The sequence below is a fragment of the Aulonocara sp. 'chitande type north' Nkhata Bay genome, linkage group LG4, assembly GCF_057382095.1.
Source record: "Aulonocara sp. 'chitande type north' Nkhata Bay isolate Kocher_YH1m ecotype deep benthic linkage group LG4, A_spYH_male_GT1.1, whole genome shotgun sequence".
Classification (NCBI taxonomy): domain Eukaryota; kingdom Metazoa; phylum Chordata; class Actinopteri; order Cichliformes; family Cichlidae; genus Aulonocara; species Aulonocara sp. 'chitande type north' Nkhata Bay.
Genome location: NC_141347.1, coordinates 10,606,575 through 10,618,990, shown reverse-complemented (window position 1 = coordinate 10,618,990; position 12,416 = coordinate 10,606,575). Strand labels below are relative to the sequence as shown.

Below are 12,416 nucleotides of genomic sequence, written 5' to 3'. Positions count from 1 at the left end.
GAGCAGAATCCTGAAAAAGTCTCTTGCAAGTTGTTTACACATAACACAGTGCCACAGCCACAGAAGCGAGACGTACGTTTCACAGTGTGGGTCATTTTTGTGAGGACAGCAAAACAACAAACCCCTGTGCTCCTGTTACCTCACGGTGCGCTCCCACAGCAGCTGCCTGAATCACAGCAGTGAAGGCAGGAGCCGGAGAACGTCCTCGGATAACACTTGAGAAAAGGTAGGCCGCTTCACTTGGATTCGTTGCTGTTTAACTGTTCTATGAGGCTGCTTCTTGTGAGCGTGCAAGTCTGGCTATTTTGTATGAGAGCTGTACCCGCACAGGGAGAGATCCACCCAACAATGATCCTTTGTCTCCTGAGACCTGCCTGCAATTATTCTGTTCAATGGGATCCTTTGAGATTTCTCCATCTGTGTTTTCTTTGATGGTGGTTGTCGAATTGGAGACAGTTTAGAGGTTCCATTTAAAAACACAAACACAACACGTCATGTTTAATGCATAAAGTGTAAAATATCTCACCTCCAGACAAGACTGCTTCTTCCAGTCAGTACGCCGTTGGGTCCTTTTACAGTAATCACGGAGGCATTTTGAGATTATTCTGTGACTTGGGCTCATTAATACATCACCAGGCCCACTCCTCAGTGTCAGAGTGAATCAGTGACCTTAAGGAAGCAGGAAGAGCTTGAAGGAGTGAACAAGCTAAAGTTTGGGGGAGTCAAGGCAACAAGTCATTATGCTTGGAGCAGTATCCTGGCATCTGAATGTATGATTAACTTGATGACAACCAGCTTTACTCAAACAGAGCAGCAGAGCTAAATTATTAGAGAAACTACTTCCTGATTTTGGTTAATGTGATATGTTTGGATGAATGGATGTTTGGTGTAAGCTGATAGGGAAGAACTATAAAGGCTGCTGTGGTTTAAATTTTCCAAGAAAGGTAATGCAGAAGACAGCCTGCTGCTGTACACAGGCGGATTCTGCTCAGTCATAGCTGTTAACAACTTGTCTTGTTTCCTCCCACCACACAAAGAGTGCTGTTCCCATTCTGGGAGATCCACACACACACACACACACACACACACACACACACACACACACACACACACACACACACACACACACACACACACACATTTGTAAGTGACAATCTTTAAGTGACTCAAAACAGAGGGTGGTAGGAGAAGACTTAGTGACAGCATGCTGTCATCTGTGTGCCTGAGTTTGATGGATGATGCATTGGAGTAAAGAGCCTTGTACAGAGTTAGCGAAAGGGTTGTCACACTACACCTCAGTTTAGCCTAAACTCAAACATCAACTCACCCCCACAGCATGTTCAGGGAATGGTGCGCTGGCTGGCCACAGAGTTCGCTCCCTATGCAAATACATACACTGGTGTCTTTACTAGGATCTATACCCTCTTTATTCTTAACATTTAAAAATATTATGAAAGGACATAGCAAGTGCACTGGTGAGATGAAAAAAAAAGTCCACAAATAAGGAATATTTGCTTATCAATAGTATTCATCTTCCGAATTTGGTTCCTCCCCTCCTTTGCATGCCGCTGGGCTTTTTTGTTTTGTTTTGTGCGGTGACAAACTTTCCAGTATAGCGTGAGATTTACTTCCTCTATTGTCACCTCTCTTCTCCGATTACTGCTAAACCAAAAGCGCTCACAGTTACATGTGCACCGTGAGTGACCTTATAGTATAAATGACAGGCTCAAGAGTTTAAGATAAGTTATTAAGCTCACAAAGACTAAAAGGTGACAAGAGTTTGAAGCTACCCCACCCTGTGGCCTCCCTGCTCACAGAGCAGCTCTACTAATTCATTGGCTAATTTGCTTCTTCAAGGAAGAAGTGAAACCTGAGACAACAGGTGAGCAGGATGATTAATGCTCTTTATAGAAAAACACATTCATGCAGGTAAAAGCAAAGTGTTGCTAAATAAGTGCTCTTAGTGAGATAAAACCAGACTAAAGTTTAAAAATGTGTCTCTATCATTCTTCCTCTGACTGTAGGTAGAAATATCAGCAGCAAAAATGGGATGCTTTCAATTCCTCAAATTCATGATGTTTGCGTTCAACGGCATCATCTTTGTAAGTAAAGACTCTCATTGTTTTATAATTTTATTTAAGTTTGAAGGATGCTGACAGTTACTTACAATTTTCTTTAAGTGTGACTCAGCAGTACTGTGTAGTCTGAATGTTGTACAAAAGCATACAAATACAAATCACTGGTTATTTTTACACCACCAACAAGAGTTGTAAACTGTAAATTGCACATTACAAATATTTTCAGAACATTGAGTATTGGACTTATCTATTTTAAAGTTATTAGAGTAAAAATGCATTTTCTACAAGACAGTCTCAAGGCAAAACCCTCCCTGCCTAAGTCTTAACAGACAAAAGCATGGTAGCAGTCACCGTGACAAAAAAGACTGTCTCTTATGCATAAAATCTGTGAAGTGCTCTTTTAACTTCTCCACCCTCCACATGTTTCTTCTTCAGCTGGCAGGTGCTGCCATCCTGGGTGTTGGGATCTGGGTGAAGGTGGATAGCGGTTCCGTCCTTACCTTTCTTGGGAAAATTGACAACATGCCAGCAGAGCTAAGCCAGGTGCTCAATGTGGGCTACCTGTTGATTGCAATTGGGATCTTGCTAGTCGTCATCGGCTTTCTAGGCTGCTGTGGAGCCATGAGGGAGAGCAAGTGTATGCTACTGCTGGTAGGTTGTTGCCTGCTATTTTATAGAGGCTTAAAGAAATACTTTGACATTTTGGCACACTTTCTTGATTGTAGAGCCCTTGAAGGTCAATAGGGCAGTAATTTTTATTTTATGGGAACAAGTCACCCTCAGTACACAAGTCCATTCATCTAGTACAAACATAATAATTCATTGTGTAAAATGCATACAGCCAACAAATAAGGGAGAGGACTCACCAGCCTGGTTTCAGTTTTGAGTTTGAGTTTGAGTGACAATACAGAGGTTACGATATAAAGGTTAAGGAACTATGTTGTCAGTTATTGCTAACAAGCTTAATTAGCAAGACATATCTATAAACTCTAACTGAGAATTTTTGGTACAGCAGTTGTGACCTTTAGCAAATGTATGGTCTATAAAATTACCTGAATTGTACATAATTACCAGTTAACAATATAAGCCTTGGGCTTCAGTTCAAATCCCTATCCTTATGAAGACACATGTAGGATCTTTCTTTTAGTATTATAAACACAAAGCCGACAACACAAAGATGAAGACCAGCCCAAAGAGACTTCAAAGCGAACACCACAGTGATCCTACTTTAGAAACATAAACAGGTAGAAACAGGCTGGAGCCTCACTGCTCATCTGTTTATTACCTGCTGAAGTTCACGGTATGGCTGCTGGGCTAGGGTCAGCAAGTGCTACACTTTAACATCACTCAGGGTTCTTGGCTAGCTTTGCATTAATGTGTTGTCCATGCAGATGCTTGCAAAGACCTGAAGCGTAATGTGGTTGTTTCTGTCCTAGATGCAGTTTGCACTTTACCATTGCATCCTTGTCCTTTTGTGCAATAGGAATAAAAGTAATGTCTATATCAACAATGCAGACCATCATTTTCTTCCTCTCGTACACAAACTGAGATCAGCTTTTCTCCACGCTTCTCCAAGGACCAACAACTCAAGCTAGGGTTGCCCACAGGCTGGATGGTTGTGACACTGTTCTCTAGAGACAGTAAACAACTACAACATGTAAACAACAGTTTGCAAAACTTTATTCTAGTCTGTGCACAGAGGCACTACAGAGCAATAGTTTACCCTGAAAAAGAGAAACAGACAAACACAGATGTGTGCTACCTGCTACTTAGACCACATGTTACCCCCAGCTATAGCAAGTAATAAGTGCAATCACTGCAGTAATAGTGGAGTTTCTTTTTCTTTAAGGTAGAATATGTGGAGCCATCTATCCGACACCAGCTTGACCTGGAGTACAATCCATTGCCTTTAATCTTTGTACTGAAAACACTGCTGCAGCAGGTTAACGAATACAGCTTGATCCGTGATCTCTGTATGGATAATTTACCAAGAAAATTACACAACAGTGGCAGGACAGATTACTGGTTTGTCTGCTTACGCCCACTTCTGCTATCTTGAACTGTGAAGTTGGTGTTGGTGTGGCTGCTCTGACCATCAGAGTGGGAAGTCTGACTTCCTGATCATTTCAAAAGAAAACTCATGATTCCTGACTTTCCACCTCAAATGGATCAAAGCATAAGTAACAAGATGAATAGCTGTATTGTTTAATCACCAAAATGAAGAACAAACGTTTTTGGAAGTCTGTTACAGGAAGCACGCAAAATTATTAGGAACGTAATTAGTTTTCGCACTTCAGCTTTGGCTTCATGTTCCACCTTCTGAGATTGCTGCTTGGTTAGAAGAGGGCTACTAAGCTCCCCACCAACACTTTTGGTATAGCCAGTTGCTGGCTATATCTCCATGTTTGTTTGTAATTCTTTACGCAAGAAAATTAATTTATGGATACTTTGTGAAAATAAAAGGTCAAAAAATTTCTTTTAAAATGCTCTCTCAAACAAGTTTTTTTCTATTCTTTTTTATTTAAGCTACACTTTAAACAAACCCATTCCAGTAATGGATATTCTTATCTCCTCAACAGTTTTTTATCATAGTCTTGTTGATCTTCATAGCAGAGGTGGCAGGAGCAGTGGTTATTTTGGTATTCAGACCGCTGGTAAGTCTCCAAAGAACTTACAGAGATAATCTTAGTAGCTGCATTATCATGACTATTTGAATGCAAAATTTGCTTCATGTGTGTATGTTAGGCTGAGGAGCTGTTTAACAAGATTGGTCAGGAAGCAGTGAAGAGCATCAAGCAGGGCTATGGGAACAATACTGACATCACAGGACTGTGGAATTCGACAATGAGCACGGTACAAAAATCTGCTAAACAATAAAGTCAGTGGCTTCTGTTTTCAGCAACACTTTTGGTAACGTGCCCACTTTTTCTGTCTACACTAGTTTAAATGTTGTGGATTCTACAACTCATCAGAATTCAAGGAGTCTCCTTACTATAAAAACCACAACAATACATTTCCACCACAGTGCTGTTTGAACCCTGGAAGCACATGTACTGATGGGGTAAGGACAATTCAAAGTAGTAGAAAAAAAATAATTCAAAATGTCTTTATAATTACATATCTCTTTAATCTAAACCTACTACATATTTTCTTTAGACAATCACTGGTTGCTTCCCAAAGATCCGGAAGCTGATTGACGATAACACCGCTGCTATAGTGGGAGTGGCGCTCGGGATTGCAGCTCTGGAGGTATGACACCACTGTTACATTAGGTTGAACTATATGGTAAATGGATGTTTCATTTTTCTCCTTTTGGCACCTTTTCTTACCTTATTTTTGAAATTTTATTCCCTTCAGTTATGTGCCATGGCTGTCTCAATGATCCTTTACTGCAGGATAAAATCTGAAAGTGTCTAACTACAAAGGACAAAGGCCTGAGAGAAATCCTTTAAATCACTGGAATCTTTCTATTTTTTTTTTATCACTTCCTGTAATGAAAGTCTTGTGCAATCAGATTTAATAATTTAATGTAACAAATCTATTTTTGCTACATTTAAATCTAGCTAATAGATGCGATTAACAAATGTATTTTATCCATGTAAACATCTATGTATGTATGCTATCTACTTAATCAGCTAAGCACACTGTACACACACACACACACACACACACACACACACACACACACTGTGTATTTGACCAATGATTATTTAATGTAGTCCGTTAATGAGGAATTCAGTGATAAATGTATTCATTGTGATAATGAAACAAAACCTGTTGTCAATGTTGGGCACTGAAAGGGGGATTTTTTTCTTTGTTTGCTTGTGTTCGTTTTGCACAATTCAGCTTGTAAATTAGCACCAAAGTTGATACATGATATGTTTATATGGTCTAAAAGTGACTGATTCTTAAATAAAGTCCACATTTCTGGGAGTTTTTGAACTGGCTGCAAGCATTTGTGCCATTTTACAGAAGCTATGAGGTAAGAAGGGACTAATTTATTATTTATTACACTTTATTACACAAGAAAACACATTGGACATATAGAGGTTACCTTTTACTTTTAACTAGAGAGTTTAACTTATCTGAAACCATTAAGACAGGAAACATGAGCCTAAATGTGAAATTCTACATGTTTTTGTATAACTTGGAGCAAATGGCAGCTTTAATTTAAAATAAGAAGGCTTCTATGTTTGACTCAGGCAGCATGAATTACCTACATAGAAACTGTTAGCAGAGCTGAAGTTTCTCATCCTAGTTTAGTCGTGTATAAATTTGGACTCTGGCTTCATTGGACACTTAGAGTCTGGATAGAAACTTCCTGGTGCTGAGTGAACAGTTGATCTTTGGAATTTGCTGGTTAATAAAAGTACAGGACAAGGGTTAAATGACTTGTCTAAGACAATTTGCCTGCAAAGATTTCCAACATGTAGTAAATACACTTAACAGCCATTACATTAGTTACACCCGTGGCCCTCCTTTCCCTTTCAGAACTGCCTTTGTAGCACAGATTCAACAAGCTGCTGGAAACATTCCTCAGATCATTTGCTCCATATTGATATGGAGGCATCACACAGTTGCTGCAGATTTGATATGAATCCATGATGTGAATCTCCTGTTAAATCACATCCCAAAATAGATTGAAATCTGGTGACCGTGGAAGCCATTTATGTTCAAGAAAGCAGTTTGAAATGATTTGAGCTTTGTGATGTGTTGCATTATCCTGCTGGAAGCAGCAGAAGATGAATACACTGTAATCATAAAGAGATGGACATGGTCAGCAATAATAGTTGGGAAGGCTGTGATGTTTAAACAATGCTCAGCTGGTATTAATGATCCCAAAGTGTGCCAAGAAAATATCACCCATCAGCCTGAGCTGATCAGGAGGGGTCCATGCTTTTATGTTGTTTTCCCCAAAATCTGACCCAATACCACAAATGGAGACTCATCAGATCAGGCGATATTTTTCCAGTCCCGTATTGTCCAATTTTGGTGAGCCTGCACAAATTATAGCCTCAGGTTCCTGTTCTTAGCTGACATGAGGGGCACCTAGCGAGCTCTACTGCTTCAAGGTTTGCTTTGTTGTGTGTTCAGAGGTGCTCTTCTGCATACTTTGGTTGTAACAAGCAGTTATTTGAGTTGCTGTTGCCTTTCTGACCATTCTCTCTTTTTTTTGATACTTTTTATTTATTTATTTAGGAACATTTTTATGCAGAAAACCCCCCCCAAAAAAACAAAATATTATGAGATCATGGGAAGACAATATATGCCCGTGTATACAGCTGCACATCCACACATACATATCAATACTTTGGTATTGCAAGTTCTGTGCATTAAAGAGCGCTGCCACAATTTGTAAAGCCCAGCCATTTTCTCCAACGTCTCCTTCCCAAGTCTCCCTGAAGTCGCAGGGTGAAAGTCATACATTCCATCAATTTGATGTCTTCCATTGTAGAGCTAAAAAGTATTATAGTGGGAGGGTCTTTACAAAGCCGGCGTTTTGTTATAGCCTTTTTGCAGATGCCAAGAGAATTCTCAGGAGATAAACATCATCTGTAACTAAATCTTCTGCAAAATATCCCAGATACAATGATGCGAATGTACAAGTCACATTGAATCCAAGTACCTTTGTGATTATTTTTACAACTTCCATCCAGAAGGGTCGTATGGATGGGCAGGACCAGAATATGTGTCTGTGGTCTGCCATGACTTCCCCACAGTTTCTCCAACAAAGCCCAGGTGTAGCACTGAATTTAGACTTTTGTTTAGGTGTTATGAAAAAGCGTATAATGTTCTTCCAACAAAAGTCCCGCCACATGTTGGAGTTAGTTGTGGTAAACTGTGTTTCCAAAATCCGTGTTCACCCATCTTCTGTAATCTCGATGTCCATTTCTTTTTCCCATTTCTGTTTTATGTAAATTGTTGAGTCCCTTTTGAGCTTAGTCATACATTTGTACAGTTTACTTATCAGGGCTTTGTTACTCCCAGAGTCATAAGCGTCAATGAAGATGTTAACAATCGAGAAGTCTCCAGGGACACAGCTGTTTATTCTTTTGCCAATATAGTCACGGAATTGCAAGTATCGGAAAAAGTCTTGTTTCTCGAGGTCGTAAGTCTTGCATAGGTATCAAAGGCCATAATTTTAGATTTTATGATAACTGAACACACAGCAGTAATTCAATGCCATACCCATTGTCTAAATCTACTGTCGTGGGAGGCAGGTAAAAAATCAGGGTCGTACACTGGCCACCTCAGAAGTTTTATCTCTTCCTGAAGTTGTGCCTGCTTGACCACTCCCCTCCATATCTTTAATGTAAAATTGACCCATTGGCTGGTTGTCAAGATATTGTCCAACTCAGAAGCTGCGTGACCAAGTCTAGACTGGATCGGTGTGTCCGAGAGAGACATCTCAATCGCCTTCCACCTTGCACAAAAGGATGGGTTACACCAACACACCAAAGACCTCAGCTGAGCAGACAAGTAGCAATCCCTTAATGAAGGTAGAGCCAAGCCCCCTTTCTCCTTCGGCAACTGCAAAGTAGAAAACTTTACCCTTAGTCTTTTGTTAAGCCAAATGAATCTCGAAATCTGTTTATTCCATTCCCTGAACTGCTTCTCTGGAATTGGAATAGGTAAAGCAAGGAAGAGATAGAGTAATTTAGGAAGAATGCTCATTTTAATTATCTGTATCCTGTTGCCAAAGTCGAGAGGGAGCAGGCTCCAAATGTTGAGGTCACTGTATATTTCTCTATTAGGACGACTGTAATTAATATCATACAGTTGTGTTAGGTCTTTAGGCAGGAACACTCCTAAATATTTGATAGTGGTTGCCTTCCATTTAAACTTGAATTCTGACAATAGTGTCTGATCTGGAGAGAAATTAAATGTCAGAACTTGTGTTTTTTTGACATTAAGAAAATACCCTGAATATAAGCCATATGTTTCTAACATCTTCATTAATACTGGTACACCTGAGCTGGGGTCTGTGATTGTTACCAAGACGTCGTCTGCGTATAGACATACCTTGTACTTGTCCCCTCCTATTACAATCCCTTTCAACGATGTTTCCTGACGTATAGCCTGGGCTAGGGGTTCGATAAACAAATTGAAGAGATAGGGACTTGCTGGGCACCCCTGCCTGCATCCGCGTTCTAAAAATATGGTATTGGAGAGACTTCTGTAACACTTCTGGAGTCGTTACAGTATACTAGGACCAGTTAGGTTCGACTACTAGAGCAGTAATGAGCGTAGCATGTAATAAAGACCACAGACCAGTAAATACATTTAAATTGCCGGCTTATTATTTTGTGAAGACAGAGAATAGACAGTTATAGACACATTACATAAAACATTCAACATCACACATTTAAGGAAAACAAGATGCTTTCTTTCCCCTTCTTAGTTCAGTATGTTCTGTTAGTTCATCCTATTTATCTCAAAACCTTTTATTTGGCTTTAGAAGGATGTTATTCTCAACCTAGGTTATTGTTTTATTTATTTCAAGTTCTAAGTTCAAGTTTATCCTTTGATCTATTTGCATTAACACTGTGTTATTTTAAATCAAGTTCAGTTCTTTAGGCCCAAGATTTAATTTAATCTTGGTCTAGGTTCACCTTTAAATTCTCAACCAGTTCTTATTTTGTTTTAACCCAACAAAATTATTTACACTTCCATTAACACCATTACAGCATTAAAATGTAAGGTTGACCAAAATAAATTACAAAAATAAATAAATAAATGTAAAACTGAAAACAATTCAGCAAAAGGCTGAATAAATCCCTTAAACAAACAAATAAACAAAAGAAAGTTGTCTTTGTGTCCTTTAACTATTAGTCCTGGAATTACTCCGAATGATTATCCAGTGCTTTGAAAAGTCCGCTGTTCTTTTGCAGAGGTGTATGGATTAATCCTACCAGTTTTATCAGCGAAAGAGCTCAACGTCCAGCAGGGGGCGTTTTTCCTTTTTCCTGCTCGGTACAGTTCAATGGGTCCGTGGGTGGCTCGCCATCTTGTTTCTCGCTCAGCGGATCAAACTCTGATTCTAGCTCGGCATTTCCCGATCCAAACCTTAATGGCCTACCATAACAACAAAATAAAGTGCATAAACATTCGAAAATAACACACGGGTAGCCCTTAAATAACAGTAAAAATCCGTTTTTTCCAGCTTATTTAGCCGTAAATGAGGTGACGCCAATATGGCGCGCTGAAACACCGTCAAAGGCCTTTGAACTGCAGCCTGTGTGTCGTTTAAGCACGAATCCACCGTTTTTAACATAACATAAATCTGCTACCTTGGCTCTCCATTTGCATGAAATGAGCAATATAATACAACAAAAATTTCTTGCATGAAATAAAAGACAATTTCTGAACTCACCAAGTCCCGTTCGGTTATGTTCACAACGTCACCAAGGCAAGGACAGGTCGGAAAAACAAAAATACATTCTCCAGAGTACAAAAATGGCTTTAAGTAGATTTTTGGCTTATTTTTACAATTTTTTCACTCATTTAAGCAGCAGCTCTGCAAGGACTGTCTGCATTTCTCCCTCTCGAGCATCAAAAAGAAGGAACAACCCGATTGGGTGTGGCTAATCACAGGAGTCACGCTGCAGCGTGCCCTTTCACAATAAGAGTCTCAACACATATTTTAGCCATTTTACCTGAATTAACATAAAACACCATGAATTAGCAAGTTCTGTACCCTTTTAACATGTTTTTAAACACAAATGAAATCCTATACCATGAATTATATCATTGCTGATGTTTTTAATGAATTTTCTAACCATTATGATCTATTTATTGACTATTTATCACCTGTAATATATTTCTTATGACTGTTTTTACTAACAGGCTTTTATTTGTTGTTAGCTATGTTAACCAGGGTTACACTACCGTTAATTTTTATTCTGGCAGTAGGGAGAGAATAAAGAGCTTGGAAACATTTTATAATTTCACTACAGAAACCAAATCTTTTCATCACTAGAAAGAGAAAGTCCCAATTCACTGAATCATAAGCTTTTTCAGCATCTAAGCTAAGAATAATTGAGCTATTTTTCCTATTATTAATGTGTTCGATGATATGTAAAGCTCTCCTAATATTATCATGGGTTTGTCTATTTTTCAAGAAACCCGTTTGGTCTTCATCAATTAATGAAGGCATTACAGCATCCATTCTTTTTACCAGAATAGTTGTGTATAGTTTGTAATCTGAGTTCAGAACACTTATTGGCCTATGAGATTTGGAATTTATTCTATCCTGTCCCCCCTTTCACAAAACAGATATGAAGGCCTCCTTCCAGGAGGGAGGTACCAGTCTTCCTTTCAAGATATAATTAAAACTGGTTTCCAACAAGGGTAGAAGGAACTCATGGTTTTGTACCATTCGGCAGGGAACCCGTCGGTACCTGGTGACTAATTGGAATTAAGGCTAGAAATAGCTTTAATTATTTCCTCCTGAGATATTAAAGACGTTAACCTATTATTTGCTTCCCGACCAATTGTAGGCAGGTCTAAAGAGTTCAAAAAGTCAGTTATCTTATTTACGTCACCCTGGATAGACTGGCTATATAACGATTTGTAATACGTTTCAAATGCTCTTTGAATTTTGTCCAAGTCAGTTACAACTTTATTACCAACTGGGTCTCTAATCTTATAAATAGTATTTTCAGCTTGCTGTTTTCTAATCCGCCATGCTAGCCGCTTCGCAGCTTTAGGTCCCGCCTCATAATATCTCTGTTTCATAAATCTTGTGTTTTCCTCTACTTCTTCACCTAATATCTTATCTATTTCCTGCTTGATCTGTCTGATCTGGTGGGTTACTCTTGTATTTTTATCCTTCAGACCTGACTGTTCCAAGACCTTTAATCTATCCTGCAGTTGTAACAGTTCTTGTGACTTTTTCTTTTTAAGCATGGTTGACCATGCAATTATTTTTCCTCTGAGGACAGCTTTAGCTGCATCCCACACGATACTGGGGTTTGTCTCTCCATTATCGTTGTCCTGCAGGTACAAGTTAAGATCAGCTATCATTTGTTTCACAAAAGCGGGATCATTTAACATACCAGTATTTAGTCTCCACAAGGTTGTCCTCCGTTTCCCATCCAAATGTAATGTTATATAAATTCCACTGTGGTCAGAGAAATCTCTTGGACCTATTCTGTAGTCTTTTATCCTGTTTAATAGAATAGAATAGAATAGAATAGAATAGAATAGAATAGAATAGAATAGAATAATCCTGTAATTGTCCCACAAGGGGAAATTTGGTTGTAACAGCAGCCAAAGAGACACATATACAAACAAACAGTACACAGGACACAGAACAGAAACTTACACAATTTTTAC

The 12,416-nt window shown here is 39.0% G+C and overlaps 1 protein-coding gene across 1 annotated transcript; it reads left to right on the top strand.

The window, feature by feature from the left end:
* tspan34b (tetraspanin 34b) lies at window positions 1-6,004 on the top strand. The gene is made up of 8 exons (XM_086290542.1): window positions 1-226; window positions 2,025-2,102; window positions 2,514-2,729; window positions 4,658-4,732; window positions 4,824-4,931; window positions 5,020-5,139; window positions 5,235-5,327; window positions 5,436-6,004. Exons 2-8 carry the CDS (start codon window positions 2,046-2,048, stop codon window positions 5,493-5,495), a joined length of 729 nt encoding a protein of 242 aa, XP_086146668.1. The 5' UTR covers window positions 1-226; window positions 2,025-2,045; the 3' UTR covers window positions 5,496-6,004.
* The last annotated feature ends 6,412 nt before the right edge of the window (window positions 6,005-12,416 follow it).

Coding starts and splice junctions, on each gene's coding strand:
- tspan34b (XM_086290542.1), top strand. CDS start 2,046: ATGGGATGCTTTCAATTCCTCAAATTCATGATGTTTGCGTTCAACGGC. Junction 2,730..4,657: donor GCAAGTGTATGCTACTGCTG/GTAGGTTGTTGC, acceptor TCTCCTCAACAG/TTTTTTATCATAGTCTTGTT. Junction 4,932..5,019: donor GGAATTCGACAATGAGCACG/GTACAAAAATCT, acceptor TGTCTACACTAG/TTTAAATGTTGTGGATTCTA.